General features: G+C 41.2%; 1 protein-coding gene across 9 annotated transcripts in view; it reads left to right on the top strand.

The window, feature by feature from the left end:
• bcas3 (BCAS3 microtubule associated cell migration factor) overlaps nucleotides 1-20,794 on the top strand; it is a 728,081-nt gene that overhangs the window by 376,654 nt on the left and 330,633 nt on the right. For all 9 annotated transcript variants that reach the window (XM_069911282.1, XM_069911281.1, XM_069911285.1 and 6 more), the window contains 2 exons: nucleotides 5,526-5,626; nucleotides 16,829-16,932. In XM_069911282.1, coding sequence (XP_069767383.1) covers nucleotides 5,526-5,626; nucleotides 16,829-16,932 — 205 coding nt within the window. The remainder of the gene's footprint in view (nucleotides 1-5,525; nucleotides 5,627-16,828; nucleotides 16,933-20,794) is intronic.

A 20,794-nucleotide genomic window follows, 5' to 3' on the forward strand; every position in this document is an offset into this window, starting at 1 on the left:
GATCACGGCTGATCTGATGATGGGCTCATCACCACCTTCCTGCCTTTTCCTCACATCCCTTAATTCCCCAACTATGTAAAAATCTATCCCACCTTTAATTTAATTTCTGAGGTCGCCTCCACTGCTTCAATGGGCAGCAAATTCCACAGATTCCCCACCCTCTGGAAAAAGCAGTTCCTCCTCATCTCCGTCCTAAATCTACACCCTTGGATCTTGAGGCTATGTCCCCTAGTTCTAGTCTCCCCCACCAATGGGAACAACTTGCCTACTTCTATCTTATCTATGCCTCTCATAATTTTATGTGTTTCTAAAAGATCCCCTTTCATTCTTCTAAATTCCAGCGAGTACAGTCCCAGACGACTCAATCTCTCCTCATAGGCCAACACCTTCATCCCTGGAATCTCACTTTGCACACCTCCAAAGCCAGTACATCCTTTCTCAAGTAAGGAGACCAGAACTGCACACAATTCTCCAGATATGGCCTCACCAGGACCTGGTACAGTTACAGCAGAACCTCCCTGCTCTTAAATTCCATCCCTCTGTCTGGCAATGACGGCTAACATTCCATTTACCTTCTTGATAGCTTGCTGCACCTGTAAACCAACCTTTTGTGATTCGTGCATAAACATTTCCAGGCAGCATTCACTTGCTTTTTAAATAATATTCTTATCTTCCACTTTTCCTTCTAAAATGAATAACCTCACATTTGCCAACATTGTACTCCCAGTCCATGAGTACTCAAAATGGCAACAGTGCATTTAGGTACTAAGAAGTCCCTTTATCAGGATTGTACGGAAGCCCAGGAAAGCCACAAGGAGCACACCGGCTCCACTTAGCACCTCATGTTCCATTTGTGGCAGAGTCTGCAGATCCCAACAACCACATCAGAATCCTCAGAACAGGAGCAGAAGCAAGTCATCCTCAAACCAAGCAAATGCCGAAGAAGGAGATATCGTCAGATGGAAGCAATAGGATGTCCCTGCGGAGAGTGTGCCCTTTCAGGAAGGCCTATTTACAATCAATCACTCACTCAGTCGAGGAAGAGTCAAAGGAGAGGGTTGGAAGGGGGAGGTGCAGCTATCATAACTTTGATTAGCTTTCTTTACCGCGACTAACTACTTTTTCATGTTTCCTTTGAAGATAGGTCTTGGGAAATGTCTATGTACAAAGCCTTTCCTCTATCTCAAGAGCCCCTTTCAGTGCTGCACAGCAGTAATTAGAGTCAGCAGGGTTGTACCCTGGTTACTGTTTTCTCCAAGGGGAATATTCTGCTCTTGTGATTTATTCATTCCAAACACCATCACGACTTCTGTTTTTTTAAAGTTATTTTCACATGATTCTGTTACAATTAAAAGATGTAATGGGTCTTGAAGTTCGTAAGTTCATTTGTCACAGACCAGTTCTTTCAAGTTATGTACTTTAGAGAAGGCTAGGAATGAAAAGTTTTTTAATGAGAACATTTATAAATGCAACCAAAATTGCCAAGGCCCAGACCAGGAGCCTGGATAAATCAAATACCACACATGGAGATTTTTTTATAAATTTGCTTTTAAGAGACAAAGATAAATATTGTCAAATATTATTTTTAATTTTTTTTCCTCCAAACTAAATCCTTTTATAAAATTTGCTTTAATCATCGTTAGTTTTTCACATCCGTTCCATATAATTGCAAGTTGGCAATTAAATGGAAAGGACAGTCTTAAAAAAGAAAGATTTACATTTAAGCAGCAGTTTTTACAGTCTCAGAGTGTCCCAAAGTGCTTCAGAACCAGCTGTGTTAGTCTTTATGTACAGTCGAAAGGCACAATCGAGCATTATCTTTTCAAAGAATAGCACCCTCCACAAATCTCTCTTCGATATATTTTCACCTCAAAGTATCACCCATTTTTCTCTATTGCAGAGACCTAAAACTCTGGGGCATCTTATATCTGGGGGAAAGTTCTGAATATTAATATTAATTTATTTTATATGTGTATATTTGTTCTGCACATGTATTGCTTGTCGCCACGCATGTCTTGTCTGGTTGGGTGTTTGCATTTTTTGCATCAGGAACAGGAGAACACTGTTTTTTCAGGTTGTACTTGTGCAATCAGGTGATAAATAAATTTGAACTTGCACTATCACTGGGTATGGCTGCTCAGCTTGCTGAGTAAGACAAAAATAAAACCAGCTTCAATGCATGCAGAACAATTTCGAATGGGGAAAATTAGGATGATACCATTAAAATAAAAAAAATAGCAGATGTTGAAATTAGACATGAAAATAGAAAAGGCTCGAAACACAGCTGGTAAGACAGCAAATATGGAAAGAAAGACTGAGTTAACATTTCACACTGGCGACTTTTCATTGAAACAATTGAAATTTAGGTTGCCTAGAGGTTGAGGTGGTCTAGATTGGGCAAATAGAATATCTCGGAAGGGGTAAGGCCAGAGTTCTCATTGGAATACAAGTCGAAATCATCTGATCCATGGGGTATTGTGTGTGTGAGAGAGAGAGAGAAAATGAATAAAAACTATCAGGTGAGAGCAGTTGGAGAGTGAAAATTAGAGCTAAGTAAAGTTGTGCACTACCCAAATGTGCTAGAGAAACTCAGCAGGTCACACAGCATCCATAGGAAGTAAAAAGGCAGCCAACTTTTCAGGCCTGATTCTTTCACCAGGAACATTGTAAATCAGTTAAGTAAATGTGAAGTGTAGGGCGATAAATTATGTCAAACGGGTTTAGTTGTGCAAATCAAAAACGAACTGGGTTGTAGGTTAATGGAGTGTAAATTGGGCAGCATGGACTTGTCGGGTCGAATTGGGGGAGAAAAAAAGTCAGTCAATATCAGCAGAAATGACCAGTTGCATCTGAGGCAGGGAATGCAAGTTATCTGCAGTTTAGATTTTGATATTGAGTACAGAGGGCTGCAGTTTGCCCAGGGAGGAGATGAGGTGCTGTTTCTCATCTCTAGTTTGGGATTCATTAAGACAGTGCAGGAGATAATGGTATCGTAAACTAACAGGTTTCAGCAAACTCGGAATCACCCTGCAGATTGAAGGCAGGTCTCCACAAAAATAGTTACCCAATCTACATTAGACTCCTCCAATAAAAAGACCACACTGAGAACCGATTGCACTGAACTAGATATGAAGGTGAATTGTTGCTTCATTGACAGGGCTGTGAAAGGAGAAGATAACAGGACAGGTGCAGCCTCTCCTTCAATTGTAAAGTGCCTTAAGAAGGGGAGTTAGTCTTCTGGTGGGGACAGAAGAGAGACCAGGCACTAGGTGCCAGTGCCATTCCTCCAATTACATAGATCAGGAGTTTCAGATAACTGATCAATATCATCCTGAATAAGATTCACCAAACCCTACTGTACTTGTGGAACATGTCCAGGAGAGTCCTCATCTTCCATCTGTCTGCAGATGTATTAAGCAGAGATAGAGATAGGATGATGATCTTCAATGGAGAATGACCCCAGGTCGATACCATTGAAGTGAATTTTACAGATGCTTGAGATTGTGCGTGATTGGCAAACTCACAGCAAAACGTGCCAATTTTAAACTTCTGTATTCTTTACCTTTTTATTTTCCATGGTTTTTTTTTTGCTGGTTGCTCGAATTCCTGATAACGGGTGCTTTTTTGTAAATGTATATTAGACTTGATGGGCAACAGAATTAGTCAATGTGATCCACGGTCTGAGATGTACATCTGATATGACACTTCCACTGTGTTTTGAACTTGCAGTAGATTCTAGATGCAAGATTCCCCCTTGGGGTGCGGATGTGCCTACACCACAAATTGGTGGCTTTGCCTTGCACCAACTTGGGTAGTCTAAGGCAGATGTTGAGTTTTAAAATGATGCAAAACAGATTGCAGTGAGACAGCCTGCACTAGGGAGTGTAATTTATTTTGCCAGGCATTGGTTTGGGATCCAATTGTATTTAATCTGTTACTGCAATGTAACATGAATTCAGCCCAAATAAACCTAGGATGGACATCTTTAACCAGAAAATGCATGGAAATTGAAGCTCATTGTTGCTAGTTATAAAAGCAAACAGTGGAGTGCTGTTGCACTGGGGAGACATGGATCAAATGTCAAGGTGAGAGATGAAAGGAAAGAACATGTACCAACAAAGAGCTTTCCAAAACCTCGGGACAACGCTTGTATGTGATTTTAAAAAAAGTCTATGGCTCGTGAACACCAGCACAGAGCAGTTGGGTTAAATAACAGGGCGGCACAATGTGCATAGCAGTTAGCGCAACACCTGCTATAATGCTAGGGTCGAGGTCCAAATCTAGCGCTGTCTGTAAGGAGTTTGTACGTTCTCCTCGTGTCAGCGTGGGTTTCATCCAGGTGCTCTGGTTTCCTCCCACCCTTCCAAATGTACTGGGGATGTAGGTGAATTGGGTGTAATTGGACAGCACAGGCTCATGACTGAAATGGCCTGTTACTGTGCTGTATGTCTAAATCTAAATTTAATATGTTGGGTTGTTGAAAAGATCTATCAAATTTACAGTTGGCTTCTGTCATCCTTCCCTGGTCAGGCCCACATGTGATTCCAGATGTGTGAACGAGGTTAGCTCATGCCATCTTCTGTGGTTGCCTAGTGGATGACTCATTTCAGGGGATTATTAGGATTGGGCAATAATCTGATCTTCCCAGCAATGTCTACATCCACTGAACAAATAATTTTTATTTTTTTGAACAAGATTGGTTACATTCAGCTTCTCCGCTAAGCCTGGGTCAATAAATGTGAATGTAAGTATAAAATGAAGAAGGTGACGTTCGTCAATCTTCCACCATGCAGTTATGGTACAACCCAATGAAATAGTGTTCTCCAGTCCTCGGTGTCCGATTGTACAAGTACAACCTGACAAAACTGTGTTCTTCAGCCCTCGGTGCAAAACATGCAAACACACATCTGGACAAACAATACATATGCAGTACTTACCTACCTATGTAAAAATAAATAAATATTATTTAATAGATAGTAGAGCCTCAGAGAGTTGGTATGAGCAGTTCATTCAATCATTCACCATTCTCACTGCCCGTGGGAAGAAGCTGTTTCTCAGCCTGATGGTTCTGGCTCTGATATTCGTATGTCTCTTTCCCATCGGGAGTTACTCAAACTTTGGAAAGGTCAACTCCATGCTACTGCCTCTTCAGTTTTGCTGTAGAATAGAAACTGTGAGTAGCCAGTATTGTGCATCACCAAAATACAAGTAATCATGTAGTTAGTCATGGTGGTAAAACAAAAAGTCCAACTAGTGTCATTATATACAGTACTTCTGAATCTGATCTTTGTCGGTAGCCTTGGGAACAACCAAAAAAGTTGGATAGGAAGATATGTCAGTATATTTGAAAATATGGAACAAAACTTCTTAAGTACCTAAAAGATGTCACAAAGTTTTTTGAAAGTTTTTCACAGATTCTACAATAATAGTTATCTAATTAGTCTCAGATATTTGCCGTGACTTCCTATTCTTTGTGTGGAATTGTCCTTCCATAATGCATTGTGTTTTTATTCTCTGCTGTGTAGGACTCCACAGTGGAATGAGCTTCAGCCACCCTTCAATGCAAACCACCCTTTGCTGCTCAGGGCAGATGCTGTCCAACATTACCAGAACCAGCTGGTTGCCAGTAAGTAGTGTTCTGTTACTCACCGTTTTCACGATGCGACCCTCCAACATATTGAAGGCAGTCCTGTGTTGACTGTTGTTCAGCAAAATCTCATTATATCTACATATTATTAATGCTCTCACACCCAGGTTTTCCCTGCACACCCTCTTATCCTGTGACTTGCATCATTTTTATTCCTGCGGTTGTTCTCCTTGTTATTTTTTTAACACGTTAAAAATGATTTGATTGTTTTGATACAGAAAATCATTTTCTGTTCAGGAAAAATCAAAAACATTAGGGATGTAACATTGGGACAACCTCATTTGGAAGTGAAATGAAGTTCATTTTCCACTTCAATTTGGCACACAAAGTTGGAACTTTTAAAACGAGATTGGTAGATTTTGGTTAGGTTGGGAAGTTGTGCTGAATGGCCTTCTACGCTCCTAATGACTCTCCAACTGCATCAGATTTGTCATCACCTAATTGATCATTAGAGCAGGTCTAAATAGAGAATGCCTGGCTTGCTGAGTTTCTCCAGCTTCACATTGTTTGTTCAAGATTCCTACTTCAATCCTGACAAAGGACCCCCTGAACCAAAATGTGGACTGACCATTTCTACACATGGTTGCAACATGACTGCTTGAATCCCTCTGGCTTCTCGTAGTTTCCTCAAGATTCCAACATTGCTCTTTGTTGGGTTTCTCTTATTTTTCTGGACAAGAACCAGCACGTGTCCATCTATTGCACATATCAGATCCGATGGTGATGTGCCGAGCCACGCTTCCACCATATTGTTCACTCCAGTGGTGACGCACATACAAGGTTTCTCATCCCTATCAGTTGGCTCTGTGAGTGGCGTCACAATATGTGACCATGTTGCATACCAATAGCTCGATCTGGTATTCACAAGGGTTCTTTCCTACCGATGTTACTGATTAGAATGAAAGATTAGCAATCCTCTCTGGGTTTTCTTCCATCTCGTCCTAAATTCTTAAAAAAAGTCCTCAAAGATAACTTTCACAGACTAGGGTACAGTGGAATAGTCCTTCGCATGAGCTTACCAGAATCCAGGTGCCTGGATAATTGGTCTGTGGTCACAAGTTCATGTGCCACCACAGCAACTATGAACATTCAAAAAATTAAATAAATTGGTATTTAATGTCAACAACACTGGGCATGAAACAATCACATTCTTTTGAACCCATCTAGTTAACTCATTTTGTTCACTGGAGGGAAGTTGTTATCTTACACATTCTGAATGGCCAGTGATTCCTGACCTCACATCCCATAACTGCCCTTTGAATTTGTTAGTTCAATGGGGAGGAGGGATGTGCAGTAGATGGTGGGCTTGCTTTGTGAATGAATACATTTAATGTGTGCTGAATTCTGACTGTGATGTCCTGGCCCTGGCATTTTTATTTTGCCTGCTACATTCAGTTTTTAGACTCTGCGATGGAACTTAACAATAGTGTCTTGGAAAAGAGGGCACAGCTTCAGGCTCGAAGAGCATCCACTTAGAACAGAAATGTAGAGGAATTTCTTGAGCCAGAGGGAAGTAAATCTGTGGAATTTGTTGCAGTTGTGGAGACCAAGTCATTGGGTATTTAAGGCAAAGATTGATATTTGTGATTAGTCAGGGCATCAAAGATGAGGCGGAGAAGGCCGAGCAGTGAGAAAATGATTAAATGGTGGGGAAGACAGACTCAATGGGCTGAATAACCTATTTCTGTTCCTATGGAACAGCACGGTTGGGGTAGCGGTTAGCACAACGCCCTTACAGCACCAGCGATAGGGACAGAGGTTCAAATCCCGAACTGTCTGTAAGGAGTTTGTATGTTCTCCCCATGTCTGCGTGGGTTTTCCCTGCAGTCTACAGTTTCCATCCACAGTTTGAAATGTACCGGGGGAGGGGGGAGGGGTAGGTTAATTGCTTGTAAATTGGGCACTGTTACCGTGCTATATGTCTAAACAAAATGTCTTATGGTCTTAAGATCGGTAATAATTTTGGTATTAAAAGTGAACTGAACTTAAATATGACCAGTAATTAAAGAGACCAGTAATTCTTACACGGGCACATCCTGATTTATTATACATTTTAAAAACATTTTTATTTATTTTTCTACCTTATTTCAAAAACTTTTCCCAGTATTCCATTTAAAAATCATGTTTTCTTCATGGTACTCTCAACCTGTGGAAAAGGCACAGACATCATTCAGTTCACAAAGACACTGAGAGCTCTTGCAATTCCACGCCAGGAAATGCTGCAGAAATTTCATGGCCCACTTGTTCTACCTCCATATACTTAAATTCCTCAGTTACACTTCCAGTATGATTCATAACTGGTTTAGAGTTTGCACAAGAAAAATGGCACATGACCTGCCAAATCACGACATGATGTGGTTGCAAATATGAGTTGTTGATGACATAATAAGGCCATAGTAAAAGTTCATATTCCTTTTCCTCATTCAATGGCTTGACAAAAATTGGGAAGTATTTCACCACCTTTTAGGCATTTCACATCAAAGTGAATATTCACTAACCGGGTCCCCTTTGCATAGTGTTTCTCAACTTTTTTGGTCTTGGCACCTTTGTGGGAATAATTGATCTGTCCTCCAAAAATTGCCTTTGCTCCACCCTTGCCACACCTTCAGTGACCTGCAGGTATTTTGCTGGTAATCCCTGAGAAGTTTGAGGGGTTTGAAAGGATGGCAGTGACTGAAATGAAGCACTGTTGATGAAAGAAATAAACGGGAAGTGTTTTATTTGCCTTTAGAGTCTGAACGAGAATCCATTTAAGTTGTTATTCACAACCTCAAGAGCAATGAATATTGCAATTCGAGTTAAACAAGAAAATCTGCAGTGCATTTGACTGGCCAGGCTTCTCATTAGAAAGAGGACCAAGTTGGACAACTGTGGCCATTATTTATAGGGCAGCTTTCCAAACGAAGTCAGGAAAACTCAGGATAAGAATAACTTGCCTTTACTTGGCTGCACAGGGTTAAACCCAGCATGTGGATGAAAACAATAATGAAAAGCAAATGGGACATAATGATTATCATTAAGGAACAGCTCAGTTGAAGAATTTGTAGCTGTCTATCATTTTGTTACAGTATTAGCATTCTGTCAGTTGTTTGGTTACATTATCTGTCCAAGTGGAGATGAAAGTCCCCAGCCGACCACTCCTAGAGTCTCTGCACAGAACCGCATAACCTGCTGAAATTAGCTAGTGATCAGATGTCTGCATTAGCAGTCATTATATTTGATTAGAGTTGACCTTTGTCCTCCAGGGTCAGTGAACAAAAAAAAAACGGTGACTTTTTGTTATCCCTTTCTCCATCACTGGGTTCCTGGATAATGCTTTTTCGGTACAGTGTTCGAGATTGCAGTTTTTACCAAACCTTGTTTTGAGATCCCTGTCGCTTTCCTGTGGAATAAAATATTCCAGTAAATATGGAATGAGATTCTGTGCATTTCTGAAACTACAACCATCTTTGGATAATGGAAGAGGTTCAAAACTAACGAACAGAATACATTTGACTCTAATTGCAATCTAAATGTGCAAGTTTACTGATTACTTTTGTGCCTTTCCCTGCTCGAGGCACCATAGTTCCATTACTGTCATCCAGCTGCCTGCCTGCTATGTGTGCATGTGCTGGCGCTGGCTCTTGCTCATGGGGCAAGAGGGGATGATTGGGTTATGGGGAGCATGATTATCTACCCAAATAATTTTGGATTTTCCAATGGGCATGAATGCTTCCGAGGGCAGAAGTTCCTCACAGCATCAAAATCAAAGACAGGGATCTCCAGTCTGCCCCAGCTGAGAATCAGGAAGAAAAAACATGCAAATCCGTTCTGCTGGCCCTTCACATTCAATTCCATCAAAGTCTGTCAGGAGGTGTACACAACTGGTAATTGACGTGTTCTCACCTCCTCAGCACTGGTGACTACTGGTCAGATTTCTTCAGCACTGCATGTAATCTTGGGATCCCTTTGTAGTCAAGAGATCCACATGACAGCCTGAAATGGATGGCAGCTTGCCTAAAACCACAACATCTCATATCTGTTTTCCCATTTTAAAATGTGGAGAGCAAATCCTTACTCCTTCATTGATGTTTTGAGAATATCTGCATTCCTGATAAGTGACGAATTTGGCAATCCATTATTCTGAAACAAGGTTCAACTTCCTCTACTTGTGTTGAGGAGGTACAGCCAGTCTCCCCCATGTCTCAGGATAATCTGGGCACACTACATTTAGTTGGAGAAATAATTTTGAGTATTTATGTCATGCATCTCCAAGTAACCATTTTGTTCATTTGTGGTTTTTTTTTAAATCTCCTTTTTACTTTTTTTAGGTGGTGGCACTCTCCCTCTCCCATTCTTTCACCTGCTCAAGCCCGAAACGTTGGTTATATATCAAACCACGGCTCGCGAGCCACATGAGGCTTTTGACATGTAATATGCGGCTCACGGAAATATGTTGGCTGAGACAGGAGTTGTACAAGTCAGTGCTCACACTAGAGTGGTATTTTAGTGGCTGTATTGCAGGCAGTGAAATTTGTAGTGTGTTAGTGTGATACTGGCATCGTGCAATCCTAACAAATCAACGCCTGACCTAATTCGCACAACATATCAGCCGAATTTTCAACAACTCACAGCCAAGATGGAGTCTCACAATAATCAGTCAGGATTTAAAAAATATTTGGGATGCAGATATGTACTTTTTGATTATTAAAATTAATACAAATTAGCAGTTTAAAAATTGCACACATGAATAAGTATTTCTTAATATTTGTAAATTTTTTAATGTTTTGTGATTCTCAAGCATCTGACGTTTAAGTTTGGCCACCCTTCATCTTTGCTCTTGGGGTACACTGTCTGCCCTGCTGAGTTTCTCCAGCATTGTGATTTTACTTCAACCATGGTGTCTACAGACTTTCGTGATTTACTTCTCTTTCAGCTGTTCAATATTCCTGAGAGAGCCTGCCAATGAGAATTGGTTTTAGGGTTTGTCAAGGGCTGAGTTTATTATATATCCCCAGAGCCTTTTAGTGCATTGGAATGATGGGTTGGAGGCCGTGGCATGCATTCTGTTTAAATCCGATCGTTGCTTGTGCCACCCAGATCTAATCCTCCAGTCCTGTGCAGCTTTGAATCTTTCATCAGTAGAAATATCTGCTGACCTCTTGCTTTAACATGAGGTTGTGCCTCAACTACAACACGGTGACACATTCCAGCAAGTGGATAGCAGAGGTGAAAGAAAGAAAAACGAGCATTTTCTCATAGCAACCAAGCAACAAAGGCTGATAAATCCGGATTAAGTTACTTCACACTAATTGCTGCTCTTAAGTCCAAGTGTTGTGCATATTTTGTGAACCACTGATTGAGAGATTTCTTGATGGAAGTGCAGCATTATTTGCTCAGATCTCCACCACAATCGTGACAAAAGCTTGAAAGCATGAAATTTACATTTATCACCAATATGCATATCAAAGTATAACGGCCCAGAAATTGGATTCCACCCATTTTTGTTGGGCTGAGCTGATACTGCATGAAGTCTCATGCCATATAGTTTCATTGCCAAAAGTAATGATGTTAGAACATAGAACACAGAGCATTACAGCACAGAATAGGCCATTCAGCCCATGATGTTTTGCTGACCCATACAAGCCTACTCCACAGACATCTAACCTTTCCCAACCATACAATCAGTGGCTAACCATTTCAAATCTGTACTTAACTCACGTGCTGACATGTTTGTTCATATCCTCGTGTACCGTTAAATTAAATCGGAGGAGCAACATCTTATTTTCCATCTGGGCACTCTCCAATTGGATGGCATTAACAGAGACTTCTCCAGGTTCTGCTACCCTACACCCCATTCTCTCTCTCTTCCCCATCCCTCTATCTTCTTTCCTCCAGCTTTCCATTCACACACTACCCCCTCCCTCCCTTATCTACCTATCATCTCCTGCTCGTGGGACAGTGCTCCCTCACCCTGCCATTTTGTTCAGGCTCCTGCCTACATTTTTAATCATATCTTGATGAAGGGCTTAAGCCTGAAGTACAAAGTTTGACCTGCTGAGTTTCTCCAGCATTATTTCTTTACTTCAGTCAGTATCTGCAGGTTTTGTGTTTTTCAACCATACCCTCTATTTTTCTCACATCCATGTGCCTATCCAAGAGTCTCTATTTTACCAGCCTCCACCCCCACCCTTGGTGGAGAGAAGGTACTCTCCCCTTAACTTTCCTCCAATCATCTTAAACAGAAGTCCTCTGGTACTTGCTATTGTTTCCCTGAGACATTGGCCCAAAAGACTGCTAAAATAGCATTAAATTATGTTTCCCAGCCCCCCCAGAAGAGAAAGGCAGAACATGAGTTGTGGGGGGGTGAAACTGGAAAAAGGAGAGATAAAGGGGGAAGGTGACTGGGGGAGCATCAGGCTTCTCTGTGGATTGTTACTGTGTTGTGGTGGAGAAGCTTGTGTGGTCCTGAGATCCCAAGAGTGATGGCACCTGGAGCTATGCTCCTGGTCGGGCCACCCACGGCGGTAAGGTCCCTGACAAAGAACAAAGTTAATCTGATCTCAACGACTGTGAAGGTGGACGAAGGCCGTAACAAATCTCTCAACTCCAATCATTGTGGTTTCCATGCCATTGAATCTAGTTGGTTGATTTGTGAAGTATTGTGTGCTTCTTGGAGTGCAAATTCAAGTAGACATGAAACAAATACATGCACAGGCATCTTCGCTCTTTGGCTCAATGAAATAAAGGCCATCATCTTCAACTACAAGGAATAGCCATGCTGACAGAGCATCGGGACTCTCCGTTGCACGACCTGAAAGACTGGCACTGCAAAAGATGGTAAAAGAGGTTAGGGGAATACCTGTCACAGGAAGATACAGTTGATACTGTCAGATGATTGCTTGGAGTGAAACACAAGCTTGCAGATGCTGTGATTATAGGTCTCCACACCAGTGACCCTTAGGACCAAGCCTCCATTGTGAACTCCCACCCTAGCCCCAGCAGTCCACAGGACTGAGCCTCCATCACAAACTTCCACCCCAGCCCTGGTGGCCAAGAGAACTGAGCCTTCGATGCAAACTCCTACCCTGACACTGGCAATCCAGAGAACCGAGCCTCCGTTGTGAACTCCCACCCTAGCTCTAGCGTACCAGAGAACCAAGCCTCTGACGCGAACTTCCATCCTGGCCCCAGCGGTCCACAGGACTGAGCCTCAGGCTCTCTTACTCCCTCACTTGGATCCTTCCTACCCTTTATATCTGATCCACTCCATCCTCCTCCCCCCCTCGACACCAACCCCCCCTCTTCCCTCCCCCCCACTCCCACCCCCTCCCCCCCCCCACCCCCCAACCTCTGCCTGGTCTTTACCATGCCCTCCAACCTTCCCCTCCTGGAAACAAAATGCTCTGTCCTCAGTTGAGGCCTCACCTTTGTTCCCCTTTGTGCACCCAATGATGCTGAGCTCTTCTTCCATTGTCTCTGTGCCTACCTCTACAACCAGGATTTCCTACCTCCTACTCCAAATCCCTTCCCCTACTATAAACCTTCCTCCAGCTGGACACTTTGTTCCACTCTTCTGCATGTCTGCAATCAGGAGTCTGGCCCTTTAGAGGTGTGACTGACAATCATCATCCCATGCCTGAAGGACCATATGTGCAAACACAGACCGTTATTTGCTGAGGAATCCGAAATGAATTGAAGAATGCGCAGAACACTGTCCCAAGGAGCTCTTGTGGTAATCTCATACGTTGGAAATAATTGACTTTCAGCAAACAAATATTTTCCTGTTATTCAAAACTTCCACTGTTGGTTGGAGTTTTCCCCTCGATGTTGAATTCCTCAAACCCACGCTATATCGGGGCAATCACCTTCTGAAATTCAGCTTTTTGGTCCATATTTGGGTGTAAACCATAAGCTAAGGTCATTTTGGCCCATTGAGACTGCTCTGCTATTCCATCATGAGCTACTCTTCCACAGCCCCACCCCCTGCCTTCTCCCCATAACCTTTGAGACCCTAACTATTCAGATACCTATCAATCGCTGCCTTAAATACAGCTCATTGCCACCCTTGACAGAAGGCAGTGATGAAGTTTGGAATCAGGTTGTCTTGGCAAAACCCATTCTGGGCTTCACTGAACATGTTATGGGATGATGCCTTTAGACTGACCAGGCAATAATTGCCCAGATTGTCTGCATTGTGAACGTGGCATAGGCGGGCAATGTACTTGATCCTGCTGCATCTGATGTCCAAGCAGATTGCTACAAAGCTGTGAAATGTTTCACCATGCAAAAAGCACAATAAATACTCTATGTTACAATAAAGTCAGAAAATGTTCACACAAAAAGCCATTTCTATTTACAAACTCCACCACATTTACCCCTTCTGTCCATGCAAAGAAATCTGTTCATCTCCTGTCCTTGCAGCACACTGATTCATTCATTTATCTTCCTTGTTGGAGAATATGCACCTCGACCATAGTGTGCTGTGGCTCTTCCTGCAATGGCACATCAAAGGAAAAGAAGCCATTAGAAAACTCATTGAGACCAGCTAGTAGTTAAAGTGCCAATATGTCAGGTTAAAAATAAATCGATCGCTTTAAAAATGATTAAAACAATACAATCAATTTTTAAAAAATTTGCCTTTTACAATATTGACTTCAGAGTCAATTCCTTACAAAGGAAAGGTGGAGAAAATGTGCCTGACGAAGGGAAACTGCAGACTCCTGATGCAGGCAACAGCTTGGATTGGACATTATCCCCTGGGCAGAAGGATGAGCCACAAGGTAATCACACAGTACTCTGACCACTCCTGTGGGACACACTAATGAAGGATAAGAGAAATACAATCTTCATACTGGCTGATTGTTAGAAAACTTTAATAATTAATTAGTGCACAGCGATTGCACCCAAGGGTCAGGAATCAAGGAGGAATCTTCAAGCAGCTTTATGTGAGACATTGAGGGACCATGTTAAGGATGGAAGTGGGAGAAAATTATCTTTGTTCAGCTAATTTTACAGAGTGGTGCAGAAATAGAGATAAACCTGCAATCTGTGATTTCAGTTTAGTTTTATTTTGTATTTTAGATAGCAGTGATGGGAGGTTTCTCATGTCATAGAACATAAAATGTGGATTGTCTAGTGCTCCATAAGCATCTCTGCCCACAATACCAAGGCCAGTGAGTAGTTATGAACTCTTCATCACATTGTATTTACTTCTTTATTAATACAGAAAACACAGCTTTAAATATGGAAATTAATTGTGACTGAATTATGCTGTTATTAATAGTTTAAATTTATTTAAATTTTAGACATACAGCATGGTAACAGATCCTTTCAGCCATGAGTGCATGCCACCCAATTATACCCAATTGACATCCCCTAGTATGTTTTGAACAGTGGGAGGACACCAGAGCACCCAGAGGAAGAAACTCGCGCAGATATGGGGAGAACGTACAAACTCCTTACAAAGAGTGTGGGATTCGAACCCGGATCGTTGACTCTGTAACAGAGTTACTCTAACCATGCCATGTTTTGTGACCACGCTTTGCAATTCAGTCTATTTTTCCAGAAATGTGCTCTTGCCTTTATCATTGAAAGGGTTGCAATTACCCATAATCAGTTTCATTGTTCTCTGAAGATGGAAAGTAACAGAATGATATTATGGTATGTTTCATCAGTACTTGGAGATAATTAATGATTTTCTTTGAAACCTTTGACCTTTGGGCAATGTAGGTGCAGTGGAACTCTGGAATAATGCAGTGCATATATTTGCATCCATAAAAAATGTTTTAGATTTGTTATTGTATTTATCTGAGACAGTCTTGATGCCTGTTAATGTGTGTGCAAAAGGAGGAGAGTATGGGACAGCTGGTCCAAGTGTCATTGTGCTTCAGGCTATATTCATGCATGGAATAATATTCATGAATGTTTTGTAAGTTGACAAAAAATGAAAGTATGGGCTATTTTTTAATCCTTACTGTGTGTGATGTTAGCAGGCTGCACCTGAGGAAGAATGAATGACTTTTTTTAAAGGAGATTTCATGTTGTAAATCCTTTTATAATAGGCTCTAGAGAGGATGAGACATTGTGTATATGCTACATGACTAATGGCAAGAGCTCCCATATTAAACACTGTGACTGCACTCCACTCAGCTGTTTATGGCTCTCACTCACTTCCTGATAACTGAATGATTATTGGCAAACAGGTTATTCAGTGAACAGGAAACAACTGCTTCTCGTTATGTTGACATGAGCAGACACAATCTGTCTCCAACAGATTTCTCCTCGTGTCTCCAGCACAAAACGGTTCAGACCACATTATGTTATCATTAAAGAGGAATTGAACTCATAATTGTAATTGGTGGTCAGGTGAAATGTCATTTGCTCGTGCTGCAGTACCCTGGCCTTGTTTCTGTGAAGAGCAGGTCAGAGCCATACTGACTTCTTCTTCGGATGTTGAGGAAATGATTGCGGAGAGGAATTTCCTGCTGCAAGCACTTCCTTCATAAATTTGATTGTTCTGTGGGCAGGAAGCATTTGCAATAACTAGGTCTTTCCCACAATTACATCAAAATAAAGACCAATATCTCATGACTTAATATTTAAGCAGCCACTTACTAATGTTGACTCTAGGAGCCATCAACACTCCAGGGCCTGGGAAGGGATTGCAAACAGTTGTCAAAGTTTTTAGTTTAAGGCCAGATATATTACATACATTTTTTTTGATACTCCACTGGAGAATTTTCACCACATTTTTTGTACTAATTGGCTGAGTTGCATATTTCTTTTGTGTATAATCATTTTAAAAATCCTTGCACATTGATAACACAGTTTTCACTTAAGAAGTTGATACTACCTTTCGCAAGTAGGAACTTGAGTCCTTCGAGTATATGATGTTTTTGTAGTAACCCCAGGAGTATGCTACCATTCTCAGAAGAATCCCAGGAGAATCAGTTAATTACAACATCTCCCTTGAAGTGTGCCAGTATTTCTAGCAGATCCATAACAACCTTGCCAATATTCTAGGAGCTCTTGGCATTTTGCAGGTATTCTCTGGGAATGCATCAATATTGACAGCCCACCCAAAGAACAATCCCTGCCTTTTCACATGGTGCAGTAAAATAGACTAAAAGGCAGTATGAAAACACCTTTGGTTTAAAGTTGTCAGCAATAATCACTAATAATATTTTGTACTTCTGACAGTGGTTTCGCCTGGCAGTCCCACACCCTCCTTTAGACGGCATGAATCTTGTGACAGTCTTGGGTCAGACCACAGCGGCCAAGAAGATGAGGAATGGTTATCACAGGTGAGGATGCCAAAGAGGGTATCTTTTTACTAATTTTTAATAAAGTAGACCTTGGTCTTATCGTTCGAAAACCTGGCCTTGTTCAGAAATGTCATGCTCCTATTAGAACAGGCAACAGTAAATTAGTAAGTTTGAGTCTGACACCAAATTTGGTGGTGTTCTGGACAATGAATGTTATCTGAGATTTTAATAGGATCTAGATTGAGATAGAAAAGTGGAAGAAGAAATGGCAGATGGAATTTAACCTGGACAGATGGGAGATTTAGCACTTTGTTAGGTTAGGCCCAGAGGTTTCGAGCACACTGTTCCAACTGTAGAATCAAAGATTTAAAGCGCTTTGATTCTACAGTTGGAACAGTGTGCTCGAAACCTCTGGGCTTAACCTAACAAAGATTTAAAGCTCTACATGGGTTCCTATCATTTCTTTTGTCCTAAGCACTTAGCAACTAATGATATTATTTTAGATCCAAAAACACAGTTGTTTCATTCGTAACAAGATGTCATTTAGCAGAAAATTCAATCAATGTTTGTTACCTTCCCCTTAATCACTGCAGATCACCTAATTCTCTGGAGTGCCTAGGACTAGACATTAATTTGCCACCAATGCCACATCCTTTGAGAGGATTTAAAAAAAATAATCTGAGCTGTTTTTGATGGGATTTTTGTTTGGAGTTGTGTAACGAGCTATCCAGTTCCACTCGAGTTCTGTAAAATTTTCCCTTTGTGTTTTTATCCAACTGCCTTGTGTTAGTTAAACCACTGAATTTGAAATTTAGCCACCTTGCAGGTAAGGCTCTGACTGTGATGTTTGGGCCTCCTGGGCACCATCACTTTGAAACTTGGTTTGTCCGTATATCACAATTCTGTTGCTTCAAACTTGAAAGGAAGTTGCTTCTATTAACATCACTCGAATTGTGTGAATGGAAAAGAATCTTAGCCTGCCTTTTCAGAGTGTTGGAACAGGCCTTTAATTATCCTGATCATTCTGATACTCATACAGTAATATTCTTTCACACCCACGAGCAGGAGTTCAGAATAATGCATCTCATGACCAAAGCTCTAAAAGCCACGCGAGGGTAGTCCCAAGGGATGGCCGTCCAGACAGGTTTTAAAAGTAGAAAAGGTGATGCAAACATTGCTGTGCTGTGCGCCGTAAGCAGCTGTTCCTGAAAGCTACTCTTCAGCACGCAGTGCAGTTAATGCGTGCTGTCAGAATGAAAGGTAGGTACAATATGTCTGCATTCGATGGAACAGCCGGTTCAGCAGGGAACAGCTGTCTGTAGCTTGAGTGAAAACTGCAGAAGCATCTGCTCATTTTTTTTGCTCTGCAACACCAATGGTGTTGGCACTTAATCAGTAAAGCTTGCTGCTTTATTTTCCCAATGAATTATGAAAAAAGTAATTTCCCTTTTGTGGAAATACAGAACGGCACGCATGTGCAGGATTCTTGTAATTTCTTTCAAAAGATTTTTTAACTTTTTTCACTTCAACTAGAACCAAAGGCTAACCCCTGAGAGACAAGACATTATTAAATCCTCAGTAATCAGACTTGAACTCTATTCTGTCCTGTACATCCTCTTTTGCACCTCAGCAGCTTGTCCTCATCCACCATGTTGAAGACTCGAATTGCAACAAGTTTCAAGAGATTCTTACAAATACTCCCACATCATGGCTTTCAAATAGCCATATTTGTAACAAATGCTAAAGACATGATTACCGACAGATAGCTGGTCACTGGCCATTCATCTAGTCAACTGATTCGCATTTTATACAAAGATTGATGGATACCCAAGGGTCGATTACAGACAGGAATCAAATTTAGAGTGTTAAATCATTTATATATAAGGAATAACGGATGGGTGGGAGTAAGTTGCAGCCTGAGATCTAATCATGTGGTGTATAAATAGACACCTTGAAATGAGTTTGAGACAGGAATATAATTGAGGGATGGCTTAGTAATCAAAGAGTTCAGATCTCTATCCCGGATTGATCCAGGCAAAGGTCATAGTTTGGAATCTACAGGAGAAGTCCAAAAATCTGGATGCCAGAAATCCAGATCATTTGAGAATTGGGACTTTTTGAAAACTGTCATTTTTTAAGTTTAGCGGGCTTTTGTGCGTGAATGCATAGGCACCACAGATCTATCGTGGCATTTTTATTTTTCTTTAAATCTGCTTGTTTTGTTAAACGAAGCATGCTGTATTTGCTAATGAATACATTATCAAAATTTACCTGTTCATTTCTCTTTTATTCTTCCTTAAATTTGAATTTTTAAAGTACTGCCCGAGAATCCAGAAAATCCGAACTGACCCAATCCCCGAGCAGTCTGGATTTTTGGACTTCTACTGGAATTGAAGGATTCAGGATAAAAATGCAAACCCAGAAATTATTCAATATCATTAATCTAATGAGCGGGTTCAGGTACCTTCACTAACTGGGAGAATTAAATTTGGTAATTTAGAGTTATTATTAGGAAATGGGGGATGTTAATATTATCCTTGAAAACACTCTGAAGTGTCGCTTGTTTTGTATAATGAATGTTTTTCTGCATTGTGTATTAATTGAGTGGTTTCTTTCAGTTTTTGGGTCAATTACTTTTCCCAGAGCAGCTGTCACAGCATTGTGACAAATGTGACATTAATTCAAGCGTGGAATTCTCAATATTTGCCAATCACCTATCATAGACACGGTAAAATCTGTTGAGAATTAATTTGTGAAATAGTCTGGGTGCTAAATCTAGTGATGGTGTCAGTAGATTCTGCTACAATTCTCACCTCTCAGTGTCCTATTAATACATAATTTGAGTTCCCAATCGAGCACCATGTCAGAGGTGCACTATCTTTCAAATGAGAGCACAGACCTTCTGGCTGGTAAATACTGTTTCCATTTTTCAAAAAATGACTAGGGCATTCACTCACTTACATATTTAGCCCAGTATCAGTGTAGACTCTAAATTTTAAAGATGCAGACCAGGGTAACAAACTCTTCCAGCCCATGAGACCGTGTCACCCATGTTTGTCTTACATTACTGCCACTAGGATTCTGTTAATGGTAGCAAGTTTTCACATGCCCATAAATACTCTTGTTAATTTGTTATTTTATAGTTTTACTTTTCCATTATTGTGGCATAACAAGCCTGGATGACATTTGTGAAGTCTAGAGTGCCATTGTCTGCCTTTCCCATGGGTTCCACTGTGCAAAGTCCATTGGAGTGAAATACAGAGGACACAAGTTTCTCACTGCACCGGTATTATCCTGGTTTCTATTTAGCCGAGAAGCCTCTGAAGAAATACGGGGTACTTGGAAGAGATTAGGGAGCGTAATAGTTTGACATGGACTAGGAGGTCCGAAGGGGCTGTTTCTGTGCTGTATGGTTCTATGAGCCTACATGCAAGAATGAAGTTTTTACTTCATAGGCAGCTATACCTGGAACTCGGTCCCCAATGTTTCCTGCCTCTTTCTCCTTTTTAAACTCTTATTCAAATCTATCTCTTTGACCAAGGCTCATTTTTCACCTTCTCTGCTGCATTTTGCTTGATAAAACTATCCCTGTAAAATGCCTCAAGACATTTTATTACATTAGAGGTGCTCTACAAATTCAACTTTTCTTTTCAAAGAAAAGGTACAAGGACTGCCTAAAGAAAGCTCTTGGTGCCTGCCACATTGACCACCGCCAGTGGGCTGATCTCGCCTCCAAACGTGCATCTTGGCGCCTCACAGTTCGGCGGGCAGCAACCTCCTTTGAAGAAGACCGCAGAGCCCACCTCACTGACAAAAGACAAAGGAGGAAAAACCCAACACCCAACCCCAAACCACCAATTTTCCCCTGCAACCGTGTCTGCCTGTCCCGCATCAGACTTGT

This window comes from Narcine bancroftii, chromosome 14 (assembly GCF_036971445.1).
Source record: "Narcine bancroftii isolate sNarBan1 chromosome 14, sNarBan1.hap1, whole genome shotgun sequence".
NCBI classification, from domain to species: Eukaryota; Metazoa; Chordata; class Chondrichthyes; order Torpediniformes; family Narcinidae; genus Narcine; species Narcine bancroftii.